Genomic DNA, 17,071 nt, shown 5'->3' with positions numbered 1-17,071 from the left:
AATCAACAACATTCGGACAATCAACAATGTAAAATTCACAAAAACCCATCTTCCAGATGGATTTTTGGCATACTAGGTATGCCAGGAAGCCAGAAAATATGACCCATAACAGGGAGAAAAATCAGTCCATAGAAATAAACCCCCAAACAGTAGAGAAGATGGAATCAGCAAATAAAGACATTAAAATAGCTACTTGAACCATGTTAATGTATTTAAAGGAAAATATGAACATATTGGAAAGAAAAATGAAAGTTATAAACAAGAACCAATGGAAAAGAGATGAAAAATAACTGAAATGAAAAACTTCAGTAAGTGGGAATAGTAAAAAATGAGTCATGGCAAAAGAAAACACTAGTGAACTTGAAGATATAGAAAGTATCCAAAGTGAGACACGGAGAAAAGACTGAAAAGCAAATGAAAATAATACCAGTGAGCTCTAGGACAATATCAGACAGTCTAACGTGTGTTATTGCATCTCAGAAAGGAGCAGAGAGAAAAAGATTTAAAGAAATAATGGCTGAAATTTTCCAAGTGTGATGAAAATTATAAATCCACATCCAGGATGCCCAAAGAATCACAAGAACCCCAAATTATCAATGTCAGAAGTGAAAGATGGGACATCACAGGTCCTCTAGACATTAAAAAGATAATAAGGAATATTATAAACAACTTTATGCCAATACACTTGAGAACTTATGTAAAATGTACAAATTCTTCAGTACAACAAATGATCAAACCTGATTCAAGAAGAAATAGAAAATCTGAATAGTTCTATATTTATTAATGGGGTTGATTTTGCAGTGTAAAACCTTTCCGTTTAGAAAACTCCAGGCTCTCTGGTGAATTATATTATGTATTTAGAAAGGAATAATATCAATAATACCAATTCTACACTAATCCTTTCAGAAAATAGAGGAGGAGGGAACACTTTCCTATTGGAAAACCTGACCTTATATTTTATGAGGCCAGGATTTTCCTGACACCAAAATCAGATACTAAGACATAAAAAGAAAATAATATAGATACCAATATCCTGAACATAGAAGCAGAAATCTTTAACAAAATATTGTCAAATTGAATCCAGAAGTATGTTAAAAGGATGATATCTGATGAAGTTTATCTCAGCAACTCAAGGTTGGTGTAATGTTTCAAAATTAATCAATGTAGTCACCATATTTACAGATTAAAGGGGGAAAACACAGGATCACCTCAATAAAATGCTGAAAAAGCATTTGACAAAATTCAATAAGTTTATTTGTATAACAAGCAGTCTTGGAAGCTAGAGATAGTGTCTCTGCTGGAGCAAGGGCAGATATTCTAACTGTCCTGTATAATAAAAGTAATGTTTCCATCTAGAGCAAAGGGCAGGCATGCTTACTGCACTCAGAAAAGTAATGGTTCCCTAAGCTCAGAGTTTTCTCTTGTAATGCAATCACTGTATGACTCTTTTCATGTTGCCTATAGGAACTGGGGCTTGGAGAACCCATGCAAAAGTGCTGTTACTCTGGCTCCTGCTATTGCTGTGAGCAACAAACTGTCCTTTATCTCTGACCCAGGAATCTCATGTCTTCCACTAGAACCCATGAAACTGTCAGGCTAACATACTAGCTTACAAGTTGGATAAAGTCTCAGAATGTTTACAGTTCTTGACAACATAAAAATATATACCTAATTCCAATATCGAATTTAAAAAAACTAGTCTAATCAATTATAAGGTAATTGTAATCACATGTAAAAGTGAATTTAAAATTTTTTGTTGAAAAAAGTACTTGGACAAAGGATTTTGAAACATTGATTTTAGAAATTTATTTACATGGTTTGGATGGAAGCAATTGATATGGTTTACTTGGAATTCCTGGAAAAAAAGAAGAATTTTTTAAAAGGTTGGACTTCTAAGTGTATTACAGAAAAATAATAATTAAAAAAATCCCTGTTTGCTGCCAAAGTTGCTTTGGTCATATACAATGTATAGAAGTAGTATAATAAAATAATATGAATTTTATCAAAAGAGCAAAATCTAAATAATCACTATATAATAAATTGGGTACAAATCTCACAAAACTGAATTGTACTCACCTTCTTATTACTGTCCTCTGGCTAATGCCCAATAGGCTAAAAGAATCTTAAACATATTTCTGCTAACCCACCACAATATACATACCTTTCAAATCAGGGGCTAAAGGCCTACTCCTAGGACTAGAGGTGTCTTATTGAATACCATGGATGGCAATACGGAGTTCCTGTCTTCTTGAAAGGTGACACATTTTTGATAGGTCAATATGATGATTATAGATTTTTTCACTTAGATTTAAATATTCTCTTTGAAGATTCCTCATCTCAAATTCCAAGGTATCCCTTTCATTCTCTGTACTTACATAGTTTTCTAAACGTATTTTGTCTTCCTCAGGTCTACTGATGCTGTTTTCAAATTTTATACTTTCTTGACTATGTTCTTTTAGTTCTTCTTTTAGAATCTGATTATCAGTTTTAATTTCCATTAACATTTTTGATAACATTTCACATTTTTTGCCCATTTCTGACAAACTATTCTTATAAATACTTGCTTCTGATTTTGCATTTTTTATTTCTTGCAGAAAATACTCTTCGGCTGTAGATTGGTATGTTTGAATATCCTCAATTTCTCTTTGCATCATTTCTCTCGCAGCAGTAGATTCTTGTAAGGTTGTTTCAAGATTAAGCTTTTCGTTTTTAACTGTTTCTATTATTTGAAGAAGTGTCTGTTGTTCAGATTTGGCCAATCTTTCTTTCTCTTTTAGCTGCATTATCTCTAGCTGGTTTTCTTTTCGTTCATTTTCAAGTGAGACTTTTTCCTTTAGAAGCTGGTATGTTTTTTCCTCTAACATTTCTTTTTCCTCTTGTATCAATAGAATATTTGTTTTCATTGATTCCATTTCTGTGATCAATAGTTTATTTTCATTACTGACAATGGCCATGTCATTTTGAGCTTTGTGTTCCTTACTTCTTAGTTGTTCTAATGTTTCTATCATTTGTTGCTTCTCCAAAGAAAGTTGACTATTTTTTTCCTCTAGGGTTTTATTTTGTCCTTGGAGAACATTATAGTTACTAATTATTTCTTTCAATTCTTTAAGACATTCTTTGCCATCTTCTTCTGTTTTAATTAACTTGGACTGAATAGTGTTCTGTTCTTCAACCAATGTCTTAAATTGTTTTTCATACATTTCAATTTTCTGTATCAGAGATTGTGTGGTAAAGACAAGAGGTTTAATTTTCATTTTAAGGGTTAGGTTTTCATTCTGTAGTTTCAGTACTTTTTTCTGTATCTGCATAAATTCTTTCAGGTAATTCTGTAAGTACTGAATTTTTGCTACACGCTGTTCAGTAACAGAATTGACTTTGGATGTCTTCTCATTTTCAAATATTATTGATCCTTCTTTCACTGCTAATGGTTGTCTTTCTTTGTCTTTCATTGCATATTTTGTTGGGTCAGAGAATGCCAGTGTATGTCTTGGAACTCTGGAATGGAGTTTTAAATCTGCAATATTCTTGTCAGTGATAGGAATTTCTTTATTATTTTTCTCATTCTTTTCCCCGCTGTGTATTTCACTCTTAGATAGTTTTGTATATTTCCTACAAAAATTCACATGGAATTTTGACACTGTTTCCCTAAGTGGGGGTAATTTGTTTACTAGTGCCTCTAATTCCAAAATTCTCTTTGATTTTATATCTTCATTTAAGTTACTTTCAATATTTTCTTCCTTAATAAAGTTAATTTTTTCCTTGTGAGTGGGGGGCAGGTCATAGTTACCATTCCTTGGAACAGCTTTTAAAGTTTGCAGTTCATTTGTAAGTGCCAGTTCCCTGTCACGTGACTTTTGAAGCTCTTCCTTCATTTGTTTGATAGAATGGCAAATATCATCTAAATTTTCACAAAATCCATGCTTGAGAAAAGGCACAGTAATTCTGGACTTATCCAGAATTACCATATCAGCTTGAGACATCCCGTTTTGAGGTACATTAGGTAGGAAATTATAAAGGTTATTATAATTCTTCAAGTCAGAATTTTCTGAAGCTGGATTATCTGTCGAAGTTAATATGTCCTTGAAATGTGTCTGGCATGGGATATTTATACCTTGAGAGAGACTGTTAACACTGTCACTACTGAATATTTCTTCTACTGAATGAAGAGTCCTAGGATCCTCAAAATGCTGAATTTTCTCCATAGAAAGGGTTTCTTCTTGATTCTCTGTAGGCTAGTAACAATAAAAATCACACTATAAATGTACTATCATTTGCTACATGACCAACAAATTAAGATAATATTTTGTGGAGGAATTGTTTTTACTACAACCAGCATGAACGTTCTATCCATTTCTGCAGCAAAGAGGCTGACAAGTATGATTCATTTTCTCCAGAAAATCTACCCTTATTTTGAGATCTGTAACTCTGGTCTTCACAATTTGCTTAGAAATTGCACTTATTTCCTTAGGGGGTGAGATAGAAGGGCCAACCCCTCAATTCCAGAAATACAAATTCAGCATTTCTCAAGAGACCATCATAGATAGGTGGGGAAGAGAGAAGCAATAGTTCAAAGGGAAGTTTAAGGAAAATGAAAATTTCTACTTCTGGGCTATTTGTCAACCTTAGCTTGTCTTCCTCATTTCAAATGGATCTAGGGTTGTGACTCTTCAGAGAAAGCGTGAAGTTCTAATAAGTATAGACACAGTGACTCTAGTTTGGACCTGTTTTAGAGAACTCAGTCTAGGTGTAAGTCAGTCCTAAAAGTAGAAAAACTCAAAGTGGACAGAAAAACTGCCGTGTATTTCAGTTTACGTGGGAATCTTTAGGTGTATGGACTAAGTCAAATGCCCCTCACACGCTCTCCTAAGAGAAACAAGAAAATTGCAGAAGTACAGAGGTAAACGCACATCTTTTAGAGTTTTCAGGACAGGAGTTTCCTTATTTTCATCTTTGACAATCCAGTCGCCCTGTGAAGAAGGGGAGAAGGTAAAGGTGAAGGTAAACTGGTTGCAGTTACATTTCTGAAGTACCTAAATGTAGGAATGATTTTGTACGGAAACACATACCAAAGCTTTTTCATTGCGTGTGCCAAATACTAGATTTTTTTCTGAGCTAAGTTGTGGGTTTTCTGCTTCAACAATACTTTTGTTCAATATTTCACTGATTTTAGACTGCATCTTTAAAAGAGAAATTAAGAATGTCAGACTTTGATTTCACATTTATAAAGTTATGAATGCACAAGGATAATAGATATTATACTTGAAAGATACCGTTAAATTTCCTATGCATATTCTTTTCCATCATATAAAATAAAAATTAAATTTAATTTATTGTAATCTCTATCACTGAAGGAATCTTTAAGAAAAGTATGTCTTTACTATGAGATTATAAAATCAGAAAGACTTAATTTAGGAAAACAATAAAATCTTATGAATTAAAATAATTTTAGATGTTTGATTTTTACACTGTTGAATAAATCAGCGGTCTTTGATCTCTGTCATCAGAATGCAATCTATTCTGTCAGCCTCAGGAGGATTTTATCTTCTCTTCCCATTTCCCTGCAGTTGCTTCAAGAATATCAGGATGAAGTTTATATTGGGTCTTTAGTGACTATGCGTTGTGTTATGTGCCCCCAGAATCCATGCCCTATCCTTCTGTTAACACTACCCCTTACTTCTGGATAAAGTCCATGTGCCTTTGGTGATACAGATCCCTCCTCCAGCTCCAAGGGGTGGGCATGTGACCCAGAGCTAACCAGTCAGAGCGCTGCCTCCCTCTCAACAGTGATTGCTTCAAGCACTGCATGTGGGGCTGTCAGAATCAGGCCAAGAACTCAGTACACACTGTTAAGAGAGAAAAGCATGGTCTCATCTCTGTCTAACTGGAATCTGGAAGGATAAGGTGTACCAGCAGTACACCTCCAGGTACTGCTGGTGAAGTTTTTGCTGGTGTTCCGGCAGGTTTTTTTTGTTCATGTCCTTTTGTAGTGGGGGAGGAACTTCTAGCAACCCTTTTGCTACCACATGGAGTCTGAGAATACGTTACTGTCAAAAGCAGAACCAAGATGAGGAGTGAGGCTGGTTCCCTGATGACGTGAGTCCTGATCACGTGGATGAAGCCATCCCCAAGTGAACTGTACCTAGGGTTTGCATTACTAGAGCTAATAAAGTACACTTTTCCCTTGGTCAGTTTGACTTAGATTTTATATCACTTATAATGAGAGTCCCTATTTGTAGACTATATACAGGTAGCACTTTAAACATATGTTTTAAAAAAAATCAGTGAGTGTTATTTCTTTTGGCTCATATCCAAATGCAAGTATAACAGAATATAGTTTCCTGCCAATTTTGTGTCTAGAATAGGTTGTGGCTTTATTACATTCAATACCAACTAATCAGTTGGCTAGTGATCATCAGCTTAGAAGTGTGTGATGGTATTCTAAGTTTGGATATTTTCTATGTAAGTTAGAAGAAACATACCATGCTAACATTCTGCAAAGTCTGTATTCGGAGAGCCTGAAATGATTCCAGCTGATGCTGAAGGGCCTACAACAAAATTACACAAGGTATGAAATTGAACATTTTTAGGTGAACATACATTTTGTTACAATTAAAAAAAAAATCCCCCGAAGTTGCCTGTTACAAGGATCATGTGAGGGTCAGGTGACTCACATTCTTCATCATTCTTGCTCACTCTCCAGTGCACTTTGATGAAGACTTTTGTGGAAAACCCGTATATATTTAGGAAGTATTCTGAGAAAGATCAGACTTTACACAGATTTTCTGAGAAAATAAAATGAAATATACTCACTTTCAGTGCTGATTGTGGTTGGATTTGATTTTCTGATTCTGTTATGCAGTCGTATTCTAAAAAGTAAAATTGAAAACGATGTGATTTAATTCTGAAGTGTTATTTTTAAACAATGTTGATGGAAAGCAGTCTCCTATAGCTTTCCTGGATGGTGAGGCAAAGAGATAATGAGACGGTTGATGTTCACATTAAGAAAAACCCGATGCTAGCTGCATAGTGAGTTTAAGAGATAATTCTCATCTGACTTACAATACTGCACCTACCTAAGGTTGTAATAGTGGTTTTACTTTTATAATAAACCCTTAACTTGTAACACCAAACTGAGAACTCTCAGGAGCTCACTTTGTTTGTTTCTGGGATATAAACTATATTTTTTGGTAAAAAAATTAACAATTCTTATGTTAAGGGAGACCCTTGGCAAAGTCCTATATAGGCCTCAGTACCTACACAATGGCCATGTGATGTTTTTCTTCCTTAACATGGAAAACAATTTGGATTAATAGAACATAATTTTTGTTATGCTCTTAAGCAAAGTGCTATAAGGATCTGTGTGTTCCTTCCTAGAAAATAGATTTTAGATCTGCAATAGGGGAGAGACTATATAACGTTTGCAAATTTCCTGACATACGTTCCTCTTTTTTCCCAAATGTTAGGCTACTTGCTTTGTAAATTTTTATTTAAAAAAATTAAAAAACATGTCCTGAGTGAAATGAGAGTTATGTTAGAATTTGCCCCAGGCTGACAATTTCTGCTGTAAGAGAAGGTTTTTAAAGAAGTCAGTGCATCTCTTTTGGAATGGCAGTCTGCCAGATGTTATAGAATCTGGTTGCAAAGTATACTTCCTTCCACCCAGTCCCAATGTGGCCCTCATCACTGAGAGAGCTGCTGTGCTTCAGAGCCTGGAGCCATTTGGCCAGTTGAAGAATCCCACCTTCATCACAGGGCAGGGATGGACTGTGTGTGGGGGCTGGGCAGGGGGTGCATTAATGAGTATCTTCAGGATTCTGGCTTTCTTTATCGCCTCTGAAAGTCAGAGGGAGCTATGAGCCATGCTATAGATAGCCTTGCCAGCATCATCTGTTTTTATCTTTGGCCTCCACTCTCCAATTTTATGTCCTGAGGGGGTGCCCCCTTCCTTCTCCAGGTACTGCTGGTGACATTTTTGCTGGTGTTCTGGCAGGTTTTTTTTGTTCCTGTCCTTTTGTAGTGGGGGAGGAAGGTCTGGGATCTTCTTTGGCTCTAAAATCTCTACCTGAAAGTCTAGAATAATTTTGATAAGTTCATGATTTGGCCTTAAATATTGTTTCATGTTCAAGTGGTTCATTCCTTCAATAATATCACACATTCAGATTTTGAGTGTCTACTATGTGGTGTGCCCCACTGTAGTTACTATAGACACAGCAATGAATAAATCAGCCGGAGCTCCTGTTCTCACTATGCCTACCTTCTAAAAAGAGTAAACAGAAAAAAAGCAAACAAAGATATAAACAAGATACTTCCAAATAGTGATAAATAACACAAAGAAAATAGGCTACTGTGACAGTGAGGGGGGGATGAGGACAGCACTGGGGAGGGCGGTTAGAAAAGGCCTATCTGGTATTTTGTGGCTTCAGCCGAGACTCCTACGTGATAAGCAGGGGCCAGCCGTGTGGACATCTGTAGGAAGAGATTCAGAGCAGAGGAAACCGCAAGGTCCTGAAGCGGAGCACGTGTTACCTGTGTTTGGAACAGAAAGAAAGCCCATGTGGATGCAGCTTCCTGAGCAGATGGGAGCACGGTGTGCTGAGCGTTCAGGGGGAGACGGGGGTGAGGTTAGAGAGAATCTGGCAAGCCATCCTGAGGGGTTTGGCTTTTATTTTAAGAGAAATGAGAAGCTTTGGGGGGTTTCAATCACGAGAATGATTTGATTTGACTAAAAACTTTATAGGACACTCTCCAGCATGGTAATGGATGAGAAGGTAGCAGTTGCAGGACTATTGGAATAATCCAAGGGAGAGACAGGTACCTTGGACTAGAATGGCAGTGGGGGAAAGGGAGAATAATAGGTGGATTCAAAATACGTTTTTGAGATGAAGCATCGCTGGAGGATTAGATGTGGCCAGTGTCGAGGGAGGAAAGGTGACTCCTAGGTTTTTAGTGAGAGCAGGTGGACAAATGAGGATGCCATTTACTGAAATGGAAAAGAGTGGGGGAAGAACATATTTTAGGGAAAACTCGTTTAGGTCTGTTAAAGTTAAATTTTCTGTTGGACATCAAAGTGGAGATGTCAACAGGCTGTTGGATAGTCCAGGCTCTGGGTCAGGGGAGTGCTTATGAGCACTGTATTGGGAAATATGGACCCTGCTGCTGGCCTAGACAGGGGCACTTTCTGTGCGGTGAGCAGCTCAGAACCCCAGATGAAGTGGCTCGAGGGGAGATGGAACGTGAAGGTTCGTGGGCAACGCTTTGTGGTTTTACTGTGGCAGGGGATAAGGTGCCTGGTGGGGATAGGGGTTTTTGGAAGAGACGTGAAGGTTAAGAAGAACTTTTTTTTAACCATGAGAGAGTCTAATGTGCCTGCTTACTGCGGGAACCATATAGTGGAAACGGAGGACAAGAAGAATTCTGGAGAATGAGGAAGGCTGATGGCCAAAGCTGAGTACTTGAGAATTCCAGGAGAGGTACGATCTGGAGGAAATGACCTGTGATTGAGCAGGGACAGGCCTTCCACTGAAGTGGGGGACAGCAGAGAATATGGAACACAGGCGGTAGGTTAGCAAAGTTTAAGGTTGAAGGTCAGGGAGTTTGGGTCTGATTGCTTCTAGTTTTTTCATATAGTTTGAGGTCATGTTACATATTGGGAGGCAGCGGTGAGAGGTGTTGGAGATTTGAGGAAACCAGAAGAGTGGACTAGTTACCTTGGACAGGGCTTGCAGAAGCATTTACTGGGGAAATAAAGTAACTTTTCCAAATAGCATTGAGATCCGTGGTATGACTCAGAAGTGAGTGTTTTTCTCCAGCAAAGTTCATATGATTCAGTGAAGATACAGAGTAGGCAGAGAGTTGGATTCATCTATTTTTAAAAGCTACGAAAATAACTTTTTGTTTTTCTTATGAGTTTCAGAGACATTGGCTACTGCTTATTCCCAAAGGGAAGATAATTTTAAAATGCATCAGTACTTAAAGAAACACATAGGATTATGTGATTCTAGAACTGGAAGGGAAATTATCAGTGAAGCACAGGAGAGGGAACACAGTCACAGGTCACCGTTTATTAAGTCCTTGCTAAATGTACAATGTTGGGAAGTATTTAGACTAGGTAGTGGATATGGTGCCAGCCCTGAAGAAGCTTATACTCTATTCAGATTGCAAGAAATATTATTCAGATTATATTCAACTTAAGTTCTCTAGCTGTTTCATATTTAAGTGTCAAAATTTAAAAACAAGATAGTTATCAGCAGGATGACTTTTGAGGTAATTAAGGTAAAGATATAGGGAATTCTGAAGTCTGCAGAAGATTATGTCATATTCAATGTATAGAGAAAGTTTTAAGGGCATACCTGTAGCTAACAGAGCAGGGAGAACAAATGAGTTTTAAAAATGCAGCGTCATAACGATTCTGTATAGGATGTTAGACACTCTGTAGTCAACGCCTTTTAATTCTCAGGTTCAAATACTGAGTTTTGCTGTGACAATTCACACTCACTCCTAGAAGTAACTGTTTTATTGAAGCCTTGTGAGCTGTTCTACCCAAGCCTTCATTCATTCATCTAACAACTATTTTTAGGCACCTGCTATGTATCAAGTACTGTCCAAGGTGCTGGGGATCCTACAGTGAACAAAATTTGCAAAATCCCTGCCCATGTGAGGGGAACAAAGGATATTGTGTGTAAGATGGGAGTGAATCCTATGGAGAAGAGTAAGGCACAGAGCAAGGGAGTGTGCATATCTGCACGAGGCTTTGTTATGGGAGCTATGGAGCCAGGCTGCCTGAGCTTGAATCCTGGCTTTGCCACATGCGCTCACTGTGAGGGATCAGTGTCTCATTTGTAGGTAAAGCCTTCCACAGTGCATGGCACACAGTAAATGCTCAAGAAAAATTTACTTTCTTACTGTAGCAGCAAGGGTATTATCAATATGATGATGATTTGGTAAATGTAAAATTTCTAATAGAGATGGAAGGGAGGGATGACTGCTCAGATTCTCCAGTGCTTCCCATTTTGCTCAGAATAAAACCGCACATCCTTACATGGAATTACAAAGCCCAGTGTCCTCTCTGAACCCTTCTCCTGTCCTCCTCCTTGCTCGTTCTGCTCCCGTCACCAGCTGATCCTCCAACATGCCAGGCATCCTCCCACCTAGGGACCTTTGCAGCTGCTGTTCTCTCCGCCTGGAATGTTCTTTCCCCGGAAATCTGCACTGAGACTACTCCTTTACCTCCTTCAGGTCTTTGCTCAGATGTCATCTGCTAAGTGAGGTCTCCTACCATCCTATTTGAAATAAAATTGCACACTCCCCACCCACCTCTGACACTCCATATGTATACTTCACGCCATATACTAACTCCTTGTTCTTTTAAAATCAGAGACCTGAGAAATATATACGACCTTGCAATTCGGCACTATTTATGCAAATCATGTCAGTGTTCTGTTGGTCAGTACCCAGCGAATGGATCACTTGGTGACCATGACGTGTAGCTAAGAGAACAGAAAGTGGGGAGGGCACAAGGTCACACCGCCTAGTTTTGCCTTGAGCTGTAAGCAGGAAGTCCCTGCCATCCTTGGTGGCGCCTAACTTAGAATATCTCTCACCGATTGAGTCCCTGCCCTTATACCCGCCATGCTCTAGCAAGAAAGACTGTAACTCTCACACAAGCATATGTGCTATTTGGTATGTAACTTCATTTTCTGTGAACGCTGGCATTTTCCTCCAGAGCCTTCCATCTCACTCACATTAGAGAACACACGGTCTTGCCACATGAAGCTCTCTCAGTCTCTTCTGACCTTAAACACTCTCTCTTGGTATGGAGCTGTCTCCGTGTCTAGACTCTCTGTGAGGGCTTTCTGCCCCACTCAGGGCTTCTCGTCGCCCCTCCTGTTGCACAGGGATGCCTGCCTGGCCTCATGCAGGCGGGCGGGGCACAGAAGAGCAGAGAGGGGGCAGGTCAGTGAGGTGTGGCTTAGCCTGGTGGTCACTGGGCATCCAGTTGTCTTGTGTTTTTTGTCTGCCGGGTGTGGCTGCTCCAGCCCTTTTTTTTTTTTTTTTTTTTGCTGTACGCGGGCCTCTCACTGTTGTGGCCTCTCCCGTTGCGGAGCACAGGCTCCGGACGCACAGGCTCAGCGGCCATGGCTCACGGGCCCAGCCGCTCCACGGCATATGGGATCCTCCCAGACCGGGGCACGAACCCGTATCCCCTGCATCGGCAGGCGGACTCTCAACCACTGCGCCACCAGGGAGGCCCTCCAGCCCTTTTTTTTAGAGCCCTTGACAAGGCCGTTGTGAAGGTCCCCGGTTCATGGAGGTGGACAAACCCCAACCTGACCTCAGGTCTCGGGCTCACCACTTGTTGCAGCACCTCTGCGTCTGGATTGCCCACGTGTCCCGCGTGGCTTACGGGCAACTGTAGGATCCCAACGCGGCCCCTCAGTTTAGATACTGCCTTCCACCCACAGCGCTCTGCTTCTTCCCTGGTGTCTCACTTGAACACCAGGCCCCTCTGAGAGCTGTGTAGCCTCCTTCAGCTTCTCTCAAGGAAGCGAGACTCCAGCTTCAGTGTTCTCAGATCCTCCACACATCTTATTCATGGTTTATACGGAACTTGAAAACTGCAGCTTTTTAATGATTTCAAACATCCTCCCTATACAGTATCCTGTAGTCCACAAATGTTTACTATAAAAGTATTTCTTTTGGAAAAAAATAGGTATCTTTTTAGTGACTGTCCAAAAAAATCAGCAATTCTTATTTGGTATTCAGAGAAGCAGTACAGTGTAGCATGGAGGTTAAGGCCTGGACCCTGGAGCTACCCTGCTGAATACTGGCTCTGTCAGTTGCTGCCTGTGTGACCTTGGGGAGTTAGTTAACATCTCTGTGCCTCAGTTTCCTCACTTGTAATATGAGAATGGTAGTACCTACTTCATAGGCTTGTTGTGAGGATTAAATAAGTTGACACATTTAAGTGCTCAGAACAACATCTAGCACAAAGTAAATGTCCCGTGTTAGTTATTATTAGTATCTTACGAGTAGTCACCGGAAGCACACCAGTTGGGCCAGTGGATTTAGGTAATGTACCGGTTGCCTCTAGTAAAAGGCAGAAACATCACTGCCATCGGAGCTTTGGCCTGGGAGGTTTTACCTGTTTCACTGCCACCATTTTCCTTTACCCCCTCAGGGGAATTTAGGATCTTGGGTGCTGAAAGGAGAACGCAGTCAACCTCCTCCTCTTCGTCAGGATGCTTTTCTGTAACTGAACAGTACGCGGCTTTTGGTTTTGCTGGGAGAAAGGAGGCAAGGCGTGGGGATTCGGGACGCGGGCGCGCAGAGCGGCCACGGGAGGGCGCGCTGGGGCCACGCCGCGGCGGAGGGCCGCGCTGCTCCAAGGCTGGAAGCAGGGCAGGCGCAGGGACGAAGGCGGTGCTTTCCTCCCGGGGCGGGCGGAGGTGTGCGGCTTGTCTAGGAGATCCGCACTCCAGACGGGGCCCGCCCCGCGGGGGAAGGAGCCGGGGCGGGGGGAGGCGGCGCTCCCCACCACGCGTCCACTTCCCAGGGCGCCCCCTCCCAGGGCAGCCCTCGGCCCGGCTCTTACCCGGGCTCATTTCTGCTGCTCAAGCTCCCTTTCCAACCGCCTTCCCCGAGCAGTCGTCTCGGTTGCTTCCAGCCTGGGCAGCTCGTTGCTTGGTAACGGGGTGGCCGGGACACAGCGAGCGGCAGCGGGGCGCGCGCGAGGGTGGGGGTGGGGAGGAGGAAGGTGCGCGCCGGGGGGCGGGGTGCAGTACGCCCGCCCCGCCGGAGCGGTGCCCGCGACAGCTGCGTGCTACCTTTGTTGTGCCTCCCAGGCCCAGCGACAGTCTCACTAGGGTGTGTCAACCCCCCACGCCCCACCCCCGCCGCTCCCCTGCTGACCCAGAACTTGATCTCGATCTGACTCTGATTTAACACAGCACCTGTTGGACCCAAGCTGTGTGGAGAAAGGGGAATGTTTGGAGACACGCAGACACCTAGGAACTTCCCCCTCCCCCTTTCTGATCGCCATTTCATTGTTTTATTCTGTTCTGTTCCTCTTGTTTCAACCCATCGGTCGAATTAGTTTCAGCGTTTGGGGATTTGAACGGTCCTAGACCATTATTGTGAAAGGACGTCTGTTTGCTGTGGTTAAAAGAAGACCCGTTTCCGATAATGAACTTTCAATAACCGTGTATGGAAATGTACACATTAGAGCTGTCGCAGAGGCACCGGTCTTCATCTGTAGAGCATGCTCATTTCCTGTGCACCTGGGCAAACCGCTTGCAAAAGATGAATGTTGCGTTGGAAGCTGGGGCTTGTTCAACTGAGGACTGGTTGGCGTGGCCGCAGTCAATCCCTGTGCCCATCAGGAAATGGAGCTCTTTAAGTAAAAATTTTAAATGAGTGTATATTATTATTTTGTGATAACAACCGTGACAGATAGAATATAAAATAATTGAAAATTCAAATTTTAAGTCACAATAAGGAATTTAAAGTCATGATGACATAACATTATATAATAATTATGTGGCTTGCTTTCATGGAAATGAAATTATCAGAGGTTCAATGTTGCTGTAATTTCTTGTTTCTTAGCCTATAGAAATGGTCTCTAGAAGATTCGACAGTCTTGTGGTGTTGCAGACAATTTCAACAAATTGTAATTTTGAGAACTTAGGTTCTCCATTGATGATTGATATTGACAAAGTTAATTTTTTTCCGAAGAACTACGAAAGTTTTCATCAATGTGTCTGTTAAATTACTATTCTGAATAAATTACAGTATTTTGAAGGGAGAATGTAGATAAAAAAGCATTACATTTTAGTAAGCTAACTTCCATACTAATGAAATTTCCATAACAAATAAGAACTTACTATAAAATATTCTATTTTATGTAACATTATATTTTAATATGTAATAACCTGATAATTAACATAATGTAATATTCTATAATAACTAATTTGGCCATGTAATATTTGTGGATTATTATGGCAAATGTATACAGAGAAGTTACTTGTGGATTTAAATTAGAGGATTCAGCCACGCCATTTAGCACAGAATATAAAAAGCAGATGATAAGAGCTATAATATCAAAAACTCAAACTTAGCCAGTGTGCTAATTTCAGTAGAGAACCTACTCTAATTTTAAGATACTTCCCAATCAGTTCATCAGTTAGAGAAGCAGTTCTTTACTTAGAAGGTCAGTTGATTTTAGATGTTAGGTCAACAAGATCATTTGATTATCAAACTCATTTCTCTTTAGTAAACTAAATCACATATGTGTATTCTCAGGATAGGAGTAATTTATTTGTCAGAAAATTATTGTAATTAATATATAAAAAGCCCATCTTTGGAGCCAACAAAGATAATAAATTTAAAAAATGTCTTTAGTAATTACAGTGTCTATGATATGAATGGCATCCCCTCAGAAAAGGCCCCATGTTAGGGCCTCACATCAACAGTTGCACATGGAGACCCTGTTCTTTGGTGAGAGAGAACCTGGAAGGGTAAGAAGAGAACATGAACCCCCAGAATAGGGGTGGATGGTGGACACATCATTCTGGGGGTGTTCATTGCATTTGTGAATGTATGTCGAGGGAAGTCTTTTCTGATTACTCATGGCCACTTAAAACTGTTGTCACCAATCACACCCTGCGTGAAACTCCCTCCATTCTGAACTTTGCAGGTAATGGTGACTCGGTGACTTGCCGTCTCTGAGCATGAGTTTACTTATCTCCACAACAGACCAGGATTGTTGTAAAGGGTCCTACTACAGTAGGTTCAGTAGTTACATAGGAGGCTGCCAATGATGGCAGCTCTAGACCCCAGAGTCTCAGGTGAGATTCCATTAAGAGTGCTGACATTTTTTCCTGTGATTCATTCTTATTTTTAAAAAATTGACACTTTAATTGGAAAAGATTCAACTACTTTAGCTCAAATACCAGAACACGTATATATTTTAAAGAGATAGTTTGTGTTGTCTAATTTGTATTGTGCACCCACTTTGTGATGAGCTTGCCAAAATTCAAAAAATAAAAAAATTTATAAGTTTCTCAGTCAATGCACATTTATATGGCCTATAAAATGTAAAGTCCTCATTACGTTTTATTTATTAAATTATTTTTTGAGAAATTTAAAAGTGATGGAATATGCAGAGAAGGCTATAATTAACCCTTTGCTTCCATCTCCCAGAATTAACAGTTATAATTATATCGGCATATTTGATTTTTATTTAGAAAAAATAAAGAATCACATAGGATGGAACTCCCCACCACTTCCTTTTCTGTTCCTTCTTCCCTACACTCCTCCCATAAGAAACCATTGTCATGAATTTAGGGTATAATTTTACAGTCCATTCTTATATTTTTATACTAATTATAATGAGTAATAGAGATGATTGCCTTGTTTGTTTTAAAGTTTTTCATAAATGGTATCATAGTTTACGTTTTATTCTGCACCTTGCTCTTTTTCTTCAACAAATATGTTTTTTAGGTCTATGCATTTTTAAAGAATAGATCTTTAATTCAATTGTAAAAATGGACTTGAGATACCTTTCAGTTCTTCCAGTGTTTTTGCCCTTTTGGTCTCCATTATGTTTTAAATTTTGAAATGAGATCACCAACTTATAATAAAGTTGGAAGTATAGTCTGATACATATTTCATTTTCTCCTGAGCCATTAAGAGTGAGTTGTTGACATGTTGTCCCGTCACTTCCGAATACTTTGATGTGTATCTTGTAAGGACACTCCAACATAAGTACAATACAGCCATTAAAGTCTGGAAATTAGCATTGATACATTACTGCCATCTAATCCTCAGACCCCACTAAAGTTTGACCAGTTCTTCCAATAATGTCCTTTACAGCAAAGGGATCCAGTCCAACATCTTGCTTTCCATGTACTTGTCATGACAGGTCTCTTTACTCAGAGTCTCATGGACCCAGAGTTGCCTGTTTTATTCAGTGGGTTAGAATGGATTATCTCCTGTTGCTGACATGATTTATATTGTTGCTTAAATTTCCCTAATTGGGTCAGTGGGAGTGTCTCCAGCTGGCCTCTGCGTACTT

The 17,071-nt window shown here is 40.0% G+C and overlaps 2 protein-coding genes across 2 annotated transcripts in view; one reads left to right on the top strand and one right to left on the bottom strand.

Moving 5' to 3' along the window:
* CFAP96 (cilia and flagella associated protein 96) overlaps positions 1 to 17,071 on the top strand; it is a 146,049-nt gene that overhangs the window by 20,940 nt on the left and 108,038 nt on the right. The window lies entirely within an intron of this gene.
* Positions 1,793 to 13,674, bottom strand: CCDC110 (coiled-coil domain containing 110). The gene is made up of 8 exons (XM_082608635.1): positions 13,592 to 13,674; positions 13,142 to 13,252; positions 6,811 to 6,866; positions 6,480 to 6,545; positions 5,067 to 5,177; positions 4,908 to 4,967; positions 2,162 to 4,232; positions 1,793 to 1,855 (listed from the first exon to the last, which is right to left on the bottom strand). Exons 1-7 carry the CDS (start codon positions 13,599 to 13,601, stop codon positions 2,208 to 2,210), a joined length of 2,439 nt encoding a protein of 812 aa, XP_082464761.1. The 5' UTR covers positions 13,602 to 13,674; the 3' UTR covers positions 1,793 to 1,855; positions 2,162 to 2,207.

Source organism: Mesoplodon mirus, assembly GCF_964341445.2.
Source record: "Mesoplodon mirus genome assembly, chromosome: 20".
Lineage (NCBI taxonomy): Eukaryota > Metazoa > Chordata > Mammalia > Artiodactyla > Ziphiidae > Mesoplodon > Mesoplodon mirus.
This window is presented reverse-complemented; position numbering and strand designations above follow the sequence as displayed.

Bases quoted from the DNA above. Each gene is read 5' to 3' on its own strand.
- CCDC110 (XM_082608635.1), bottom strand. The intron at 6,546-6,810 runs GTGAGTATATTT...ATTTTGTTGTAG, and splicing joins AACCACAATCAGCACTGAAA to GCCCTTCAGCATCAGCTGGA. The intron at 4,233-4,907 runs GTGCGTTTACCT...TATTGTTACTAG, and splicing joins TCCTGAAAACTCTAAAAGAT to CCTACAGAGAATCAAGAAGA.